Source organism: Ogataea polymorpha (genome assembly GCF_001664045.1).
Source record: "Ogataea polymorpha strain NCYC 495 leu1.1 chromosome Unknown OGAPOscaffold_7, whole genome shotgun sequence".
NCBI classification, from domain to species: Eukaryota; Fungi; Ascomycota; class Pichiomycetes; order Pichiales; family Pichiaceae; genus Ogataea; species Ogataea polymorpha.
In genome coordinates, this window is record NW_017264704.1 from 508,034 (window position 1) to 525,102 (window position 17,069).

Below are 17,069 nucleotides of genomic sequence, written 5' to 3' on the forward strand. Positions count from 1 at the left end.
TTTTTTATAATTATTATTTTCATGTCTGGCCGCAAGATCTTCCAGAGTTTGGTGAACGAGCTGCAAACGGCCGTCCAAAAAGCCTTCGAGAAACACTCGAAGGACATGCTGAAGAAGCAGGATGCTCTGATACAATACAAGAGATTGCAGTACGTCCGGTCTGGCAAGGTGCTCAGTCCGGAGGAGGATGCTGTACTCGTGGACGAAGTCAAGAAAAGTACGCAGGTAACCATGCCTGAGGTCGATGTCGGTATGGTGAAAGAGATGGATTCAGACAGCCTGACACCAAAACAACTCGAACACCTTAAAAACATGGCCAGCTTTGTCAGAAGCCAGAGAGAATACGTCGAGCTACTCGAAAGATATAACCCGGGAATCAGCATGAAGCAGACGGATAAGGTGCGCAAGACGGCCAGAAGGGTCGGATTGGAAGTTCCCGAGTAAGATCGCTAGTGTACTTGCGTTTCGTATATAGTCTTTCAACCAGCATGTTCAACAATCGTGCTGATCAGCTTACCGTTCTTGACGGTGTGCTTGAACTGCTCCGGAACAGCAAGCTCCTTCATGTCGTCCGATTCCGGCACGTTGATGTTGAGCGAAGTAGTAGACGAGGTGAACACCTCGGTGTCCAGAGACGACGCAGACAGATACAGGGAGCCGGACTCAGACTGGTCGATCGAGATCATCGGAACAGAGTCGGTGACTTGGACCTCAAAGTTTCTGGACTTGATCACGTCAATTCCGCTGATGGCTTTCTCAACAACGAGCCCAACCTTGGTGCATTCGTTCAGTGTGATAGCATTCACCTTGCCCTTGATTTGGATGATGCTGGAGGCACAGTTGGCGATGAAAATGCTCTGCTGCATGTCTCCGTCGATGGTGATGATGTCGGACTCGTTTTCGAAGTTGGCCACCATCCACTTGTTGTCCACAAGCTCCTTTTTCGGAGGCTTTTTTTCCTTAGGAGACTTTTCGCTCAGACTAGCGGGCTTCTTTGGCGGAACAGGAACAGTTTTTTTGGCAGGAACTGCGGATGACGCCCGCAGTTCCGGGTTCTTGTGAGTCATCTGGCTCTTGTCGACTTTCTTGAGTCCTGCGGTGATGTTCTCGCCCTTGTTGAGCTCAGAGAAAACAGCGTTCATTCCCGTTGGCTGCTGCTCCTCCTTTGCCTCAAAGACGGAGGCCGGTGGAGGAGGCGGTGGAGGAGGAGGACCGCCTGCGCCAGAGACAGGTGTTGGAGGGGGCGACGGAACAGCAGGTGCTGCTGAGGACGAGGCCTTGGCCAGATTCTCCTCGAAAGAACCTCCTTGGGCGTTCCAGGACGGACCGGTGGTGTGGAACTCCTTGACGTAGTTTTTGAGGCCGTCGAAGATTCTGATGAACGTGGTGGCCCATTTGACCTGGTTTGGGTCGGATTCCTTGTACTCCTTCAGAATTCTATTGGACCAGAACTGGGCAGAGTCCTTGTAGTCTGGAATGTAGGAGACAGGCGTGGTGACACAGATCCATCCAAGAGCAGGAATACCCTCTGCCACAGCGTTGAGGTTGTTGAAAAACTTGGAGGTACGGTTGGCGTCCTTCACCTCCACCGCCTTGACAATGACCTCGTTGATCGGAGCGAGCGCCGACTGGAACACCGGGCTCGACGCGTCAACGGGCGCAGATTTGGAGGCGGCCTGGAGAAATTTGCGCTCCTCCAGCAGCGCTTTCTCGAACAGTTTGGCCTGTTCAGCAACCAAGGGGTCGATTTTATCTGAGATTTCAACAAAGGGAGTCACGTACTCCTCCAAGAATTTATCAAACGCTTCGATGGACGGTGCTTCTTTCTGAGGCTCCTCAATTGCATTTGCGTCAGCTCCGGCCTGCACACCAGTCCCATCTGCCACGACTCCACCGGCCTGTGCTGTTTTCGAGTGGACTGCATTCTCTTGGAAGATGGTGACGTCTTCGAGTCGCGACGCCGCGGCCTCCAGCCTACACAGTTAGTCTCCACGGCAATTTCACTTACCGTTTAAGCAATGTCACTAAATTGTATCCGTGGATGGAAAACGATTCGTTCGACATCAAGAGGACAAGTAAATTAACTAGAGAAAAAAAATAAAACAAAGTCAAGACCAAATAGATTGGAAAAATTAACTTGAATTCTTTTCCATGGCAAATAAACGCACCGAAGAAGAATTGCCGCCACGGCCGGCGTTTCCGATCCCCGACTTCCCTGCGCCCACGCAGCCGGAGCCATACTACGCCTCCTACGAGACAGGAGTGCCTATTGCGATTGATCTGGGACGATCGACAACCAGGATCGGGCTGGCCAAGGAAACAAGCCCGAACAACGTGTTTCCGACGGTAATGTCGCGGTTCAAAGACCGCCGAGTCAACAGAATGATTACGCTGGTTGGAAACGACATGTATTTGGACAATGTGTCGAAATCCAATATCCGGTCTGCTTTTGACGGTCCCATGATTAATAATTGGGATGTGATCGAGAAAGTGTTGGACTACGGGTTTTTGCACTGCGGAGTGTCTTCCCAGGGCAGAGTGGATAATCCGATTGTCATGAACGAGGTTCTGGCCACGCCCTTGCAGCAGAGAACAGGTATGATGGAGCTGCTTTTTGAGGCCTACAACGTGCCGAAACTCGCTTTTGGAGCAGACTGTCTATTCAGCTACTACCAGAACGGGGGCTCGACGGGACTTGTCATTGGAACAGGGCACGAAGCGACGCACGTAATCCCCGTCGTCGAACACAAGCCTATTTTGTCCATTGCGAAACGGTTAGACTGGGGCGGAAGACAGGCGACGAACTATCTGATGGATTTTATTGGGCTCAAGTACCCGTATTTCCCCACCAGACTGTCCACTTTCCAGATGGAGAAGATTAAACAGGACTACTGCTATGTGTCCAAAGACTTCTCGGAGGAGATCACGCACTATCTGGATCTGGATAACTTGGAGAAGAATGACATAGTGTTGGAAGTTCCGTTTACGGAAGTTGTCAAACACCAAAAAACCGAGGAGGAGCTACAATTGGAGGCCGAGAGGAAACGCGAGCAGATAAAGCGGCTCCATGAGCAGGCAAGAGAGCGTCGATTGGAAAAATTGGTGCAGAAAGAAGCAGATTTCGCCTATTTCACCGGTCTGAAAGAACGGATGAAAAGCATGAACAAGCGCGAGCAAATAGATGTGCTGCGGAACGAGGGGTTCCAAGACGAGTCGGAGATGAACAAGCACATAGCAAATCTTGAGAGATCGTTGAAAAAGGCCAGAAACGAGGACATTGGCGAGAACTCCACCGAGGAGCCGCCTTCGTTCCCACTGTTAGAGGTTCCTGACGAGCAATTGAGCGAGGAACAGATGAAGGAGAAGCGCAAACAACGCTTGATGAAGGCCAACTACGACGCCCGGATGCGCGCAAAGCAAGAGAAAGAGCTTGCGAAAAAGGAGGCCGAGGAGGCTGCCGAAAGAGACAGAAAATGGCGAGAGTCGGATTTGGCCGGGTGGATTTCCGATAGAAGGGAGCGGCTGGAGAAGCTGATTCAGCGTGTCAAGGAGCGCAAGCGGTTGAAGGAGGAGTTGACGGACAGAAAAAGTCGTGCTGCACAGAACCGGATGAAAAATATAGCATCCTTGGCCGACGAGGACAGGGGTGCCGGCAGACGCAAAAAGGCAGGCAATGTGACGATCGACAACGACCCGAACGACACGTTTGGTGCTAACGACGATGACTGGGCAGTTTACCGGGCCATTGCCCGTGAGGAAGACGACGATGCAGAGGAGGAGGTGCAACAGGAGATTCTCAAGATTGAGGAGGAGCTGTTAGAGTACGATCCGAATTTCACTGTGGAAGACACGTTACAGAGACAGTTTGATTGGCGCAACTCGCTGATCCACCGGTTTTTGAGGGGCCCGCGCAATTTCGATCCCGAGGACCAGCACCAGCAGCACCAGATCCACATCAACGTGGAGCGCATTCGGATCCCCGAAATATTGTTCCAGCCCTCAATTGCAGGCGTGGATCAGGCGGGCATTGTGGAGCTGGCCGAAGATACGCTTTTGAGAAGGCTGCCGGGGGAGAAGGGATTTTCTGGAGACGACTCCACAGAGATGATGAAGGACGTGTTTCTCACTGGTGGCCAGTCGTTGTTCCAGAATTTCCAGGAGCGGCTGGATTCCGATTTGCGCGCCGTGCTTCCTGTGGGCTCTCCTTTGAGAGTCAGAAGGGCGCAGGACCCGTTGCTAGATGCCTGGCGCGGGATGGCTAAATGGTCGCTCACAGACGAGGCGAAGCACAGCTACGTTACCAGACAGGAGTACGCCGAGTACGGCGCAGAGTACATGAAGGAAAATAACATGGGCTGTGTTAGACTATAAAATACACACAACTTAATGCCTTGGCAGCTTTTTCTCGATATCGACGGTGTTTGGGTTAATACCCTTCTTCTTGAGATTGTGTTTGATGGACTCCTTCATGATTTCTTTGTCTGCTTCGTCGTCAAAGTCGGCGAAGTCGCCGTGGATCAGTCCCTCCTTCTCTGCTTCCGCGTCTGCTGCCATCTCCTTCTCCTTGGCTCCCGCCTTGGACACGTCGTGAGGACTGGAGGCCACTTTTTGGAACTTGGCCACAAAGAAGCCGTCCACGTTGTACGCGTGCGGGTAGTATCTTCTTGTGAGCGACACTTTTGGACTGAACTGTTTGCCTCTGTAGGAGATGAAGCCTGGCTTTCCAATGGCCAGGCCGGTTTCCACGAGTTTCACGTTTGGTCTCTTGCGCAAAGCATAATCCACCACGGCCTCGTTCTCTTCCACAGCAACTGAACAGGTGGAATACACGATCACGCCGCCGGTGGCGGAATGCGCGTCGACAGAGTCGATCGCAGAAAGCAGCAGCTGTTTTTGTAGATGGGGAATTTGAATGAAATCCTTCTCGGTTCTGTTGACCTTGACGTTCTGGTCCTTGGCAATGACACCTGTTCCAGAGCATGGCGCGTCCAGGAGTACTCTATCGAACCCACCAATGACCTTCGGAAACTCGCGCGCATCATAGTTGCAGACCACAGTGTTGGTGCACCCCAGACGATGAATATTGGCGATCAGCGACTTGGTTCTTGCTTTGTTGGCGTCGTTCGCGAACACACACCCGGTGTTCTTCATGAGAGCAGAAATGTAGGTCGTTTTTCCGCCCGGAGCAGCTGCCATGTCCAGAATCCGCTCGTTTTCCTGCGGATCCAAGGCCATCACCGGCAGGAACGAAGAGGCGGCTTGAAGGATGTAATGTCCAGCCAGATACTCCGGGGTGGCTCCGATAGGAACCTGCGAGTCAAACACCTGGAGTCCGACTTTAGTCCATGGCCCTATTGGTTGCAAATTAACTCCCTTGTTGACCAGGGTCTGGGCCAGCTCTCTGCGTCTGGTCACCAAGGTGTTGGTTCTGATCGTCACTGGTCTATGAATTTCGTTGGCCTCGAAGAACTCAATGGCCTCCGACGGCGAGAAAAGGTTGAAAAGCTTTTCCGCCAAAAATGGTGTGTAGCCAAAGTACTCACATATATCCTTGAGCAACCGGTCCACGTACTCCACACGGCTTCTGCCCTCTTCCGCAAGGTTCTTGAAATCTTCAAGCACCTTCACCACCTCGAGCATACGAGTTCTGACCATCGTCAGATCGGGTCCTGATTGTTTCATTTCCTCCTCCTCTTCTTGTGTAGGCAGAACCTTAGCTCTTGGGTTTTTAGTATTTTCCTCCAGAAGCTCGTCTTCGGCGTCCTGTTGCTCCATCAAAGCCTCCTCATCGAGCTTTCTGGAGTATTCTTCCATATTAGCAGCATTGATGGCATCCATATCGTCGCTCTCGTCGTCGGAAAACATTGGTCTTTCTCTGCCTTCTTCGTCAGAATCAACAAACTCGTCATCGACCTCTGGCTCAGAGTCGTCTTCGAGCTGTTCAAACTCGTCCAGACCGGCGTCTTGGTCCTCGTCATCGTCAAAAAGAGATTTTTTGGCTGCCGAAAGCTCCTCAAGGTCGACTTCTGGCAGGTCCTCTGGATCTTTATATTCTTCTTCCTGTTTGGGTTTCTTGGCTTTCTTCGTTGATTTTCTCACATCTTTCGATTCTTTCTCTGCCTTACGCTTTGTGACTTTTTTCTTCTCAGATTTTTGGAATTCTTCCAGTGAGGGAGGCATTCCCTGCTTATTCTTGGCCCTTCTTCCCATGTCTGTTACTATCTAAATATTTTTTCAAATTTTTCACGTAAATTTTTTGGTCCCGTTTCCAGAGGTATCAAAAAAAAAAATTAGAAAATCAAGATCAAGAAAATTATACCTCTAGGATGCCCGAGATTGGCCAGAACAAGGTGATTTCGCCAAACGAGCACTGTCTCGTGACTATGCCGTCAGGAAGTCTTAGAATTGTTCAGCTTAAACCTGGAGGGACAATCAATCTCGGGAAATTTGGCCATTTTCTGGTAGATGGAACGTTTGGATACGCCTACGGACAAGCTTTCGAGATCGTTGCGGACAAAAAAGTGTCCCCGATCAAGGACTTGCTTGTAGACCTCGAAGATAGTAATGACGGAACCCCAATTCCAGAGGTTAAAAGCTCTGCTAATAACAAAGATTTAACAGATATTGGACAGAAAATCCAGAAATTGACGACACAGGATATCGAGAATATGAAGAAAGAGGGCGAGGGTAATCAGGTTGCACGTCAAATAATCGAAAAGATGATTCAGAGCCACGAAGCATTTGAGAAAAAAACCGTATTTTCTCAAGAGAAGTATCTAACAAGAAAACAGAAGAAGTTTGCCAGACGGTTCCAAATTGACCGTTTGAGCTCCTCGGCTTTACTTAATTACTACTACCACGAAAAGGACCCGCAAAGGGTTCTGGATTTGAGCGAAGAGACGTTGGGTTCAATGATGAGCCATGCAAATATCATGCCCGGTGGAAACTATTTAGTGTTGGACGAGACGGGAGGATTGTTGGTCTATGCCCTTCTGGAAAGAATGCAAGGACAAGGCTCGATCATATGGTTGCACGAGAATGACCAGCCGAACACATGGATACTCAAACAGTCTGGATACACTGACGCTGAGCTGGACAGACTTCTGCGTCCGATCAGCTTCCTGGAGTTTTTCGAGCCAGACGAAGACACAGGCAAGGTTTTCAAGTTCACAGACAAGGAAGTTGAGGAAATGCCGCCGCAGCGCCGGAACATGTATGCAAAAAGACTGGCAAGGGCAGAAAAATTGAGACAGACACTGGAGATGGTTGCAAACCAGGATCTGGATGCGGTAGTGAGTGTTTCCACCTTGAACCCGGCAACTCTAATTCCTCGTGTTCTGGAAGCGTTGTCAGGGTCGCGGCCAGTCGTTGCGTACCACCAATACAAGGAGATGCTGATTGAGCTCGACCATGTTTTGCAGAAAGATAAACGAGTGATCATGACCAACATTTCTGAAACCAAAGTCAGACGCTACCAGACGGTGCCTGGAAAGTTGCACCCATTGATGACTTCCAGAGCTGGTGGAGGGTACGTGTTCCACGGCCTGAGAGTCTTGCCGGCGGAGGGTGTACAGGCTGTTGGACGGGGCAAGAAGCGTAAGAGCGGCGACGAGTCGGCCGCTTCATAGAATCTCATCGCACATAGACTGTAAAATATTCCAGCTTGGTTTCCAGCCAATAACGTTTCGTATGTTTCTGCGAGAATCGTATCTGATACCGCAAGTCCAGCTCGGGAGAAGACTTTTGGTGTGTTCCGCCTGTTCGCGGTAGCCAAGCTCAAAGACAAACCCCTCGATCGGTCCCTGGCGCACGAGCTCGCACAACGCGCTGTAGAACTCAAGGTTCCCCACTAGTGCGTTTTCTGGCTCATATTTGAGAACAGACTCTTCCACACCTCCGTCGGTGCTGAAGTGTTCTCGAGGTATATATGGTGGATTAGAAAGAAGCAGTGTAGCGGTCGTTTGCGGAAACTGATGCTTCAGCAGATCGCCGTAGTGGAACTCGACTTTTGCCTTAATTTTTGCCGAATTTATTCGCAGATTTTCTTCGCTGAGAGCAAGTGCCTGTTTGTTGATATCCAGCGCTATGACTTTTTTGACATTGGCAAGTGTCGCCATGCTCAGTCCAATGCAGCCAGAACCCGTGCAGTACTCTACGACTTCGGCCGGCTCGCCGCATTTGCTAATGATCTGCTTGAGCTCCTCACACCACTCCTCAGTGTCGTTCCGCGGAATCAGGACTCCTGGCTTGCACTTTATTGTCAGATCGCCAAAAGGCTGCGACCCGAGAATGTATTGCAACGGGACCAGCCGGGCTCTTAGTTCGACGGCTGTGTGCCATTGGGACTTGGGAAGCTCCTGCTGGATCCAACGGAGCTCCTGGGCGGCTTGGCTAGCGGGAAATTTGGACTTGAGAAGCTGTAACCATGACATGAATAATCAAATCATAAATTTTCCCTCGAATTATTTTCCAAATAATTTACTTCCTGTATTGTCGTCTATATACATTACAGCCCCTTTCTCGAATAGTACATGTATGCTCTTTCGTGGGCCTCGTGACTGAATGGAGAGATAACCTCAGACTCGCCGGGTCTAGCAACTGGGTTTCTCATGTAAACCGCATGGCACGTGCGGAATGAAATTTCGATGTGTTTAGGTAGCACGGCGAACGGAGCAATGAATTGACGCGGTCTCCATGGCGTAAAATACGGCTTCGAAGGGTCCTCGAGACCCCACATTGATTTCTGCCACGGCAGGTCCACCTTGTACGCTCCCTTCTCCTGCACTTCAGACCACGAAGGAAGTTTAGGATGCTTGATGAGTCTGCTCACCCAGGTGGACACAATCGCATCCTCAGAAGGAGCTTGCTCCTTGTGGTCTTTTCTGACTTTCTCCAGATACCCAGACTTGAGCTCTGACAGCGCCTGCTTCACTTTCTTGGCCTTGGTATCATCGTAGAACTTACCCTGCGGTTGGCCATTCACATACTTGGGCAATATCTTGGATATCTCCTCGTTCATCTCATTCTCGCCGCCCTCAAACAACGCCTTGTTGTTGGCCACCATCTGGTATATGTTGAAACATTTGTTTGCTAGGGCAGCGCCAAACTGGGGCTCGAACACACTGGCATCCACCTCTCCTTCGACGGCCTTGGCTGTGTTCACGATATCGGCCAGAATGGTGTTTCTCGTGATACTGTTTAGCTTCTTGCCGAGCTCGTTAATTTTTGACTCCTGACGCGAGTCATAACGTGCCACAACATCTTCCAGCTCCGAAGGAGGCAGCTCTGGGTTGTACAGATCGCGATACGTCTCTCTCATCTTCTTCTGCTTACTTCTCTGATTTTGCCACACTTTGAGTGGGTCGGACTTTGCACGGTTCACAAATTTCTGCCATTGGATCACCTGCTCTCTGTCCACCTTGTATGCCTCTTTCAAGCTGGGTTTTTTTTCTCCCAGAGCCTGCAACACCCTGTCTGGCTCCACGCTGAACACGTCTCCAGGACTCAACGGATACGAAGGTTGTTTGATAGAAACGCCATTGACCTTGACCTCGCCGGCGAGTATAAACTGTCTGGCCTGTCTGACCGACGAGGCGAACATGGCACGGAAAACGGCCACATCGAGTCGCTTTTCCAGCACCGCAAACGTCTGCAGCACCATCGGAGTCTCGTCATTGGCCTTTCCACTGAGCGACGCGTCCATCTGGGCCACACCGTCCAGTTTTTTCTGGAACAGCTTGAGCCATCTGCCTTCAGGGATGTGTTCTCCGTGGTATCCTCGTGTTTTTTGTTTCGAGTCCCATTTCTGCATGAACATGGACATGACCTTGAACATCGGTGCACGGTCCTTGTAAAAATTGAACAGGTTGTGCTTGTTCAGTGCCATGCGCACCCGCCCCCGTGTAAGGGAGAACAGGTTTGTGGCTTTTCTAGGCATGGTGGATGGAAAAGGTTTTTTTCGAAAATTTTGCAAAAAAGGACAAATGCCGTCGGCTGGCGTCGATCGGCGCGTTTTTCATCACAGTCCCAGAAACGGCAATAGGTAAATAGCAAGATATTACAGATAGTCCACACGCACCAAACTTGCCTCTCCATTTCTTCATGCCTCCCAGACACACCAGACCCCGCGTGCTTACTCGCGAGCCGGCATACAAGTTTGCCACTCTCTATGCTGCTCCGTACGAGTGCATGTTCCCTGTGGTGGCCACCAAGCCGGAACTGCACTCCAAAGACGGCATCGATTTCACCACCAGCGTGCGTTTCGAGCCAAATAACGTTCAGAAGTACTCACAGCCAATCAACATCAAATACACCGTTTTTCCCAGCACTCAGCAGGCTCAATGTGATCCTCTGAAACGGGTCTTTGCGCACTATGAGGAAGACAGAGTCAGCGGCCTGACTTTTGGAGTTTCGACAATCACTTGCGGCCCAGACGGCAAGGTTAGCGTGGAGCGGTCTGCCGCAGTATTCCCATATACGCCGACCGGCTCGAAACGATCGCTGGACAGACTGGACGAGTCGTTCGATTCGACCGCTCCGTCGCCGGTGGTGCTGCAACGGCTGGGCTCGCTAAAGAAACGGAGAAACGACAGACTCGACAACTCGATGACGATTTCGCAGCGGGCAATTTTGCGCATGGTCGACGACTCACTCGTCTCCAGCGACACGGAACTGTACACCTCGATACTGCAGGAGGTGCGGCCGCAAACGTCCAACGTGCGGGCGTCGAGAATGGAGAAAGAGTCCGCGAAGGAAACCGTCAGCATCGACGCAGAGGATCTCAAGCTGGCGCTTTCGGAGAGAGCGTTGACTCCGTTAAATTTAGCGGCTCTCAGGGACGAATAGCCGTCATTGTTCGATATCCAATAATATTAGCGTGGTCATTATATACAGTAGCTTGTTTTGCCTAGTTTGACGTGGAGGCGGTTCCTGAAACGGCCTTTTCGATCGTAAAGCCCGGGTCCGATTTCCTCTGCTGTCTCATCTCGTCCTTGGTTAGCGACTCGTCTGCAAGCTCCACTTTCACCAGCTCCTTGACCGTGGCAATCATACCAGCCTGTTGCGGGCATATTCTGTGGAATACCGTCTGGTGTCTACGGCGAAGACCTAGTCTGAGCAACGTATCCTTCTTTTTCTGGGGAAGTGCGATTGCGGACCGCAACTGCGTCACTTTGAAATACTTGGGGGTGGCCATTTCGGTGAGAATATTTTTCAGCATTAATTTTATATATTTTGCACTGCCGCAAAAATACATACATGGCATTTCGACCGCACTCCTCCGCCGTCACGGCGTTGGCATTGTCAGCCAGCGGGCGGATTTGCGTGAGTGCATGTGTGGACTCACCTGCTGTTGCACTCAGCTCGATTTCGAACGGTGAAGTCTTTGCAGAGCTGGCCAACGACACCATCAGGCCGGTCACGTTCCTGGGGTTCGACCCTGTGCAGCCCCAACGGATGCTCAGTTGTTCTGGAGACGCGAAACTTTGGGACATCGAGACGTTGCAGCCCGTCGTGAAGATGCACGGCTCCAACGTCGTCCAGGCGGCGTATTTGGACAACGGCGTGGTAGCAGGCTGCAGCGGGACAGGCGTCGACTTCTACGACTCGCGTGTCTCAGGCCGGCCAATTGGCAGTCTACAAGGATATCACACAGACGACGTGCTCAGTATTTATGCTTGTAGCGGCACGCAGTTTGTTTCTGGCGGGAACGACGGGGTGGTGAATCTTTTCGATCTGCGCGGTGCCAGGAACGTTGCTCTGGACACGGAGATCGTGTTCGACATGTTCGACAGGATCAGCGTGACGCAGGTGGCGTGGAAGTACGGGCGCTGTTTTGCGAAGCTGCATGGCGTGGCCCGTATAGTGGAGATCGACTTTGTTTGCAAAAATAATGAGATTACATCGCAGCACGCCGTTGTGGTTGACCAAGAAAAATATCGGGTCGATTTTGCATTTGCGGGAGAAACGTTGGTGGCAGGCGGCGACCGCGTGGTCGAGGTGGACAGCCAGAAGACGCTGCTACAGGGCGAGGGCAACGAGGTGCTCACGAGGCTTGCTTTTGTCGGGACAAGCGGCCTGTGTGCCTCCACGAGGGGATACATCTATAGCCTTCACCAGAATATTTAGTAATATGCTGTGCTGCTGCTGTAGCACGGAGCATTTTTGCGGGGCTCCTAATTTTTTTTAGTTATTTCTCAGTCGCCTGTTTTCTTCTCTACTGCTATCAGAGCCACTTTAGCCGTGAAGTTCCAAGGTCCCTGTCAAGGTTCTTTGCTTAGTCATTGCTAGCCATGCTTGGGCTGTTCAAGAATATAGTCAAGAAGAGCCGGTCAGGCCCCGAAACGGGCCCTGTGGACCAAAACAACACGGACTCACGCCCTCCTCCGGCGATCCCTCCGGAATTCGCCCAATTTTACTCAGAACTGTCGCCCAGATATACTTTGCTAGAAAAGATCGGCGAGGGAGCATTTTCTGTGGTGGTGAAGGCGCTCGACACCGAGTCACAGGACTTTGTAGCCATCAAGATCATCGACAAAACAAACATGAAACCCGAACAAATCAACTCTGTGCTGAAAGAGATCAGCATCATGTCGAAATTAGATCACAAGAACATCACCAAGCTGTACAACTACCAAAACTCGTACAATTCTAGATACTGCTTTTTGTTCCTGGAATATGTGAGCGGTGGAGAGATTTTCAACCAGATTATAAAATACACCTATTTCAGCGAGGACTTGTCGAGACACGTGATTCGACAGGTTGCCAGCGCAGTCAAGTATCTGCATTCGCAGGGAATTGTGCATCGCGACATCAAGCCCGAAAACTTACTATTTGTCCCGACTGAGGTGTTACCACGCTCCAAACAGGAGCAGAACAAAGCCAGACGGCGTTCCGACGACAACAACAAACTCGACGAGGGCAAATTCATTCCTGAATACGGCTCTGCCGGTATCGGAGTCGTCAAACTCGCAGATTTTGGGCTTTCCACCGTCCTGTACAACGAAAACATGCAGGCCAAGACGCCTTGCGGAACCGTTGGATACACTTCTCCCGAACAGCACATGAATCTTGGATACACGAAAAAAGTGGATATGTGGGCCATTGGTTGTGTCCTGTACACTCTGGTAGTTGGGTTCCCGCCTTTCTACTCGGCTACGCAGGATTCGAAGGATATCAGCACTAAAGTGTCAAGAGGCGACTACAAGTTTTTGAGTCCGTGGTTCGACGAGGTCTCGGACGACTGTAAACGGCTGATTGCCAATCTTCTGATTGTGGATCCTGACGCAAGGTACTCTATTGACCAGTTACTCAGAGATCCGTGGATGGTGAGAGGATACGAGGACCAAGTTGATACCACCCCTAGCAACGAAACCGCTCCCCAAACAACGTTCGACGAGGCGCTGTATAAGAAGCTGAACCGCACCGCAGATAATCTTGCCGACGGCCTTTTGGCTCCGCGCGCAGAAGCGATTCGGCTCGTCTTCGACACCGCCAACGGCGTGCAAAGAGACGCTACACCGCAACTGGCTGCTCCAAAAGCTGGAAATCTCGGTGTTCTCGAGGAGGACGAGCCTATTGGGATCCTCGAGTTCCGCAAACGACCAGACTCGGATTCCTCACAAGTCAGCGACGAGTTCGACGAGGACTCGGAATTCGAGGAAACAGACCTGACACCCAAGCCGTACGCCAAGTATTCGAAATCCCCGTCCTACAGGGAACGTCGGACAACGCCGCTCAAGGACGATCCTCTGTCGGGACTCGAAACTGAGCGATCCGGAGGAACGTTGACAGACACAACCAGCATGACCGCGAACGAGGAGTCGTCGATTCTCACATCTGAGATAGAAGACTTCTACACGGGAAACAAGCGCAAGTCGTCGGTGTGCTTCCAGATCAAGTCATCCAAAATAGGAAGCTGCGGATCGACAACGTCCTCGATAGCCAACGCGGGAGACTCGCGGTCCTCGTCCATCACGAAAAGCGTTTCGGAAACGCATAAGATATATCCGCGTACTCCGCAGACAACGCAATTTATCGAGCTCAGTGATCAAAGCGACGAGATCAAGGAAGGGCTGGAAAACATCACCATGGATGACACCACTCCCGTGGATAAACGGCCTATGCCGGCAAAAAAATACACCGTGCAAAGCGAACAGTCGCCGGCGTTCGACGCGACGCTGAGCAACACGTTTGACCTGAAACTAACTCACTCCAAAATCCTCGAGCGCCGCAAAATCAACGGGTCTTCGAAAACAGGACCAGAGCTATAGCACCTTTCGAACAGTACGATCGTTCATGAGCTTTTATATATCATTGTAAACATGCATTATTACACCTATCTGCTAGTAATGGTTCAGCCTCCACAGCCGCACCTTGCCTGCCTCGTTTCCTGTCGCGAGCAGCTCGTTGTTCGGGCTGAAACACACACTTGTCACACGGCCCAGCGGCGTGCCGCTCGTCGGCCAATTCGAAAACACCCGGCACGAGGGCAGATGCACCAGCCGCAGAGCGTCTCTCTTATCACGTGACGCAATGCACATGACCTGCCCGTCGCTGGTGAAGGCGATGCTCGAGATTGTCGTGACGAGGTTCTCGAGTATCCCTGCGGGTCTGTGCGAGTCCTTGAGGCGGTCGTACACATTGACGATGCCGACGTTATTGCCGACGGCCAGCCATCTGCTGTTGCTGCCGCCAAACTTGATTCTGGTGACGCCGGTTCCGGAGTCGTCTGTCCATCTGTCGAGCGTCGTTCCGGCATCGACGTCGAACTCCCACACCTCGCCGGCCCTGTTGACCGCGGCAAGCGTGGTATGTGCGTCTTTGCTGGTGCTTTGCGAGAAATCAAAGTCCACTAAGGTGCCTTCTATTTTGAATCCTTTTAGCCAGACACCCGTTTTTGGGGAGATGATGTTGATCCAGCCGGAGTTTCCCATGAGGCCGAGATACTTGCCGTTTTTGCTGATGCGAAAATGTTCGAAAGACCGCTGTGTTTTCTCGTGGCCGTACATTCTGCTGATTTTCTCGATGGAGCCACCAAGCACGTCCCATTTGTGCATGTATCGCCGTCTTCCGGCGGCGAAAATGTTGTCGCCGTTGAATGCCGCGGTCTGGATAGGCGAGTTGCGGAGATGCAACGACGTCACGAGGTTGTTGATTTTCCCGTCGATATGGTAGATTCTGAGCGTACGGTCGTAGCCTCCGGTCATGAGAAGCGGCTGCGACTCATGGAAACTGAGTGTCTGGACGGCCGACCTTGATATTTTCTTGATGTTGGCGTCTGTCAGCCGTGAGATATCAATTTTATTGGCCGGCAAAAACCGCGTGTCCTGGCTTTTTATGTTATGCGTCTGGTTGCTTTTCAGGAACTCAAGCAGCGGGTTCGTCGACACCAGAACGTCTGTGGACGCGTGGCCGGCCTCTGCATCCAGCTCGTGCTCTTCCTCAGAGTCTCCTTCAATTTCGTCGGCCCACACAGGACGGGGATGGATTCTCTCGAACTGCTCCCGCAGCCGGTGGATATACTGCTTACCTCTGATTTTGTCGTCTTGAGCAGTCTTGCGTAGTTTGCGCAACTTGTCGGCACCCAGAAGAGACGCACTAACCTTTTCGTCGTCGCTATCCTGCCATGCGGCCTCCTCGTCGTCGCTGTATTCGCTCAATGAATCGGAAGCTGGCTCGTTGTCTGAGTCTGTGTCCATTCTGTCCTCGTCACTCTCGTCGACAAAGTAGAGGTCCTCGTCTGCCATGGTCTCCAGGTTGTCGCTCTCGGCGTCGGATTCGGCCTCAGATTCAGAAACGAGGTCCCTGTTCTTCAGTTGGTCCAGATGCTCATCCTCACTGGTATCGTCATAGGTGAATAGCTCCTTCTCCTCCTGTTGCTCAAAGTCGAACAGTTTGTCGACTTGCTTCAGATTTTCACCAAACCCTTCGCTGTCGCCAAACACAAGCTTCTCCAAGTACCGCTCTTCCTCGTCGGGCGGAGGTATCTCAACAGACATGGTAATAGAATTTTTCTAATTTTTTTCTTTATTTTTTTTGTAGTGCATATTCAAACATTTTCTTTAAATTAAACATGCGTTCTTCTTTGGCTAGATTCAAGTACGTATTTCTGATCCATATCCATTGCTAACATCCAGTCGCGGCTCATCATACTACAACAAGTACACGTACCAGATGTCGCCTGCCATGCTGCGCGCCAGACAGCCCTACTTCTGGAAAAACCTGGCTCTATTCAGCGTGCTTGCTGGCATCTCTGGCGGAGTCTACTTGTACACATACTCGTTCCTGATGAAGGACGACTTTGAAGATATTCCTATTCCACCAATCAGCGACGAGCAGCTTGCAGAGCTGAAAAAGGAGTATGAGGCCACCCACAACAAATAGGCTGATTGCGAAACGTTTAACTGTACATAGAAATATTATTTAATCGTCAAATACGCTCTATCTGTCCCCACGCCTGCCCTTTGCGGCCAGTTTCCGCCTGTCAGACTCAATTTGGCGCTGAATCTTGTCGCTGTTTTTCTCCGTAAAACTAATCACATTTGACAGGTTGTTGTTCCCGACACCGTAATATGTGGCACGCGAGTTCTGTAGAACGATCTTCCTGTGGTCGAGCTTACCGGAACTGATAAGTTTATGATTCTCGGCATAGAACTTGGCCATGTCAAACTCCACCATCTTGGACGAGTCTGATTCGTCAGCAGGCCTCGTTTCTGTCTCCTGTGCACCTTCATCCTCAATACTTTCCCGTACTTTCTCGGCAACTCGCAATTGGTCCACATCGATGCGATTTTCCGCCGCCTCAAGCTTTGCGACCTGCTTGATACCCAACACCTTGCCAAGATCCAGCTTGGCGAGCGACGATTTGTGCGCCAGCGGCTTCTGGACTCGTCCAGAATTCACTTTTTTTGCTCCGTTTACTATTCCCTCGTTCCGGTCGCTCTCGTCGTCGTCTGATTCATAGCCGTTCAATAACCCCATAAATTAAAAAAAAATTCTAAAAATTATTTCTATAATGTCTTGTCAAGTCTGCAACGAGGCCCCGTTCAAATATAAATGCCCCCGCTGTG

General features: G+C 51.1%; 14 protein-coding genes across 14 annotated transcripts; 7 read left to right on the plus strand and 7 right to left on the minus strand.

The window, feature by feature from the left end:
- Positions 1-21: 21 nt before the first annotated feature.
- On the plus strand, positions 22-444 carry OGAPODRAFT_10456 (uncharacterized protein; the record flags this gene model as incomplete). The annotated part of the gene is made up of 1 exon (XM_018353215.1): positions 22-444. The coding sequence occupies one exon, from the start codon at positions 22-24 to the stop codon at positions 442-444; it is 423 nt and encodes a 140-aa protein (XP_018208771.1).
- OGAPODRAFT_95938 (uncharacterized protein) lies at positions 33-2,064 on the minus strand (the record flags this gene model as incomplete). Its single annotated transcript, XM_018357846.1, has 2 exons — positions 33-1,974; positions 2,009-2,064. The coding sequence occupies 2 exons, from the start codon at positions 2,062-2,064 to the stop codon at positions 480-482; spliced, it is 1,551 nt and encodes a 516-aa protein (XP_018208772.1). The 3' UTR covers positions 33-479.
- Positions 2,065-2,148: 84 nt separating this feature from the next.
- OGAPODRAFT_91197 (uncharacterized protein) lies at positions 2,149-6,193 on the plus strand (the record flags this gene model as incomplete). The annotated part of the gene is made up of 1 exon (XM_018356995.1): positions 2,149-6,193. One exon carries the CDS (start codon positions 2,152-2,154, stop codon positions 4,369-4,371), a length of 2,220 nt encoding a protein of 739 aa, XP_018208773.1. The 3' UTR covers positions 4,372-6,193.
- OGAPODRAFT_83763 (nucleolar protein NOP2) lies at positions 2,201-6,210 on the minus strand (the record flags this gene model as incomplete). The annotated part of the gene is made up of 1 exon (XM_018356733.1): positions 2,201-6,210. One exon carries the CDS (start codon positions 6,208-6,210, stop codon positions 4,384-4,386), a length of 1,827 nt encoding a protein of 608 aa, XP_018208774.1. The 3' UTR covers positions 2,201-4,383.
- A 129-nt stretch (positions 6,211-6,339) lies between these two features.
- OGAPODRAFT_17465 (uncharacterized protein) lies at positions 6,340-8,386 on the plus strand. Its single transcript, XM_018355136.1, has one exon. The coding sequence runs from the start codon at positions 6,933-6,935 to the stop codon at positions 7,626-7,628; it is 696 nt and encodes a 231-aa protein (XP_018208776.1). The 5' UTR covers positions 6,340-6,932; the 3' UTR covers positions 7,629-8,386.
- OGAPODRAFT_103407 (uncharacterized protein) lies at positions 6,340-8,432 on the minus strand (the record flags this gene model as incomplete). The annotated part of the gene is made up of 1 exon (XM_018353173.1): positions 6,340-8,432. The coding sequence occupies one exon, from the start codon at positions 8,430-8,432 to the stop codon at positions 7,623-7,625; it is 810 nt and encodes a 269-aa protein (XP_018208775.1). The 3' UTR covers positions 6,340-7,622.
- Positions 8,433-8,479: 47 nt separating this feature from the next.
- OGAPODRAFT_17466 (uncharacterized protein) lies at positions 8,480-9,924 on the minus strand. The gene has a single exon (XM_018355137.1). It carries the CDS (start codon positions 9,884-9,886, stop codon positions 8,507-8,509), a length of 1,380 nt encoding a protein of 459 aa, XP_018208777.1. The 5' UTR covers positions 9,887-9,924; the 3' UTR covers positions 8,480-8,506.
- A 177-nt stretch (positions 9,925-10,101) lies between these two features.
- On the plus strand, positions 10,102-10,877 carry OGAPODRAFT_78169 (uncharacterized protein; the record flags this gene model as incomplete). The annotated part of the gene is made up of 1 exon (XM_018356424.1): positions 10,102-10,877. One exon carries the CDS (start codon positions 10,102-10,104, stop codon positions 10,843-10,845), a length of 744 nt encoding a protein of 247 aa, XP_018208778.1. The 3' UTR covers positions 10,846-10,877.
- Positions 10,878-10,906: 29 nt separating this feature from the next.
- On the minus strand, positions 10,907-11,194 carry OGAPODRAFT_52306 (uncharacterized protein; the record flags this gene model as incomplete). The annotated part of the gene is made up of 1 exon (XM_018355734.1): positions 10,907-11,194. One exon carries the CDS (start codon positions 11,192-11,194, stop codon positions 10,907-10,909), a length of 288 nt encoding a protein of 95 aa, XP_018208779.1.
- Positions 11,195-11,256: 62 nt separating this feature from the next.
- OGAPODRAFT_25603 (uncharacterized protein) lies at positions 11,257-12,288 on the plus strand (the record flags this gene model as incomplete). The annotated part of the gene is made up of 2 exons (XM_018355312.1): positions 11,257-12,077; positions 12,228-12,288. The coding sequence occupies 2 exons, from the start codon at positions 11,257-11,259 to the stop codon at positions 12,286-12,288; spliced, it is 882 nt and encodes a 293-aa protein (XP_018208780.1).
- Positions 12,200-15,967, plus strand: OGAPODRAFT_17468 (uncharacterized protein). Its single transcript, XM_018355138.1, has one exon. It carries the CDS (start codon positions 12,291-12,293, stop codon positions 14,268-14,270), a length of 1,980 nt encoding a protein of 659 aa, XP_018208781.1. The 5' UTR covers positions 12,200-12,290; the 3' UTR covers positions 14,271-15,967.
- Positions 12,200-15,998, minus strand: OGAPODRAFT_103417 (uncharacterized protein; the record flags this gene model as incomplete). Its single annotated transcript, XM_018353174.1, has 1 exon — positions 12,200-15,998. The coding sequence occupies one exon, from the start codon at positions 15,996-15,998 to the stop codon at positions 14,343-14,345; it is 1,656 nt and encodes a 551-aa protein (XP_018208782.1). The 3' UTR covers positions 12,200-14,342.
- Positions 15,999-16,072: 74 nt separating this feature from the next.
- OGAPODRAFT_10467 (uncharacterized protein) lies at positions 16,073-16,383 on the plus strand (the record flags this gene model as incomplete). Its single annotated transcript, XM_018353216.1, has 2 exons — positions 16,073-16,098; positions 16,137-16,383. The coding sequence occupies 2 exons, from the start codon at positions 16,073-16,075 to the stop codon at positions 16,381-16,383; spliced, it is 273 nt and encodes a 90-aa protein (XP_018208783.1).
- Positions 16,384-16,440: 57 nt separating this feature from the next.
- On the minus strand, positions 16,441-16,980 carry OGAPODRAFT_95947 (uncharacterized protein; the record flags this gene model as incomplete). Its single annotated transcript, XM_018357847.1, has 1 exon — positions 16,441-16,980. One exon carries the CDS (start codon positions 16,978-16,980, stop codon positions 16,441-16,443), a length of 540 nt encoding a protein of 179 aa, XP_018208784.1.
- Between the last annotated feature and the right edge of the window lie 89 nt (positions 16,981-17,069).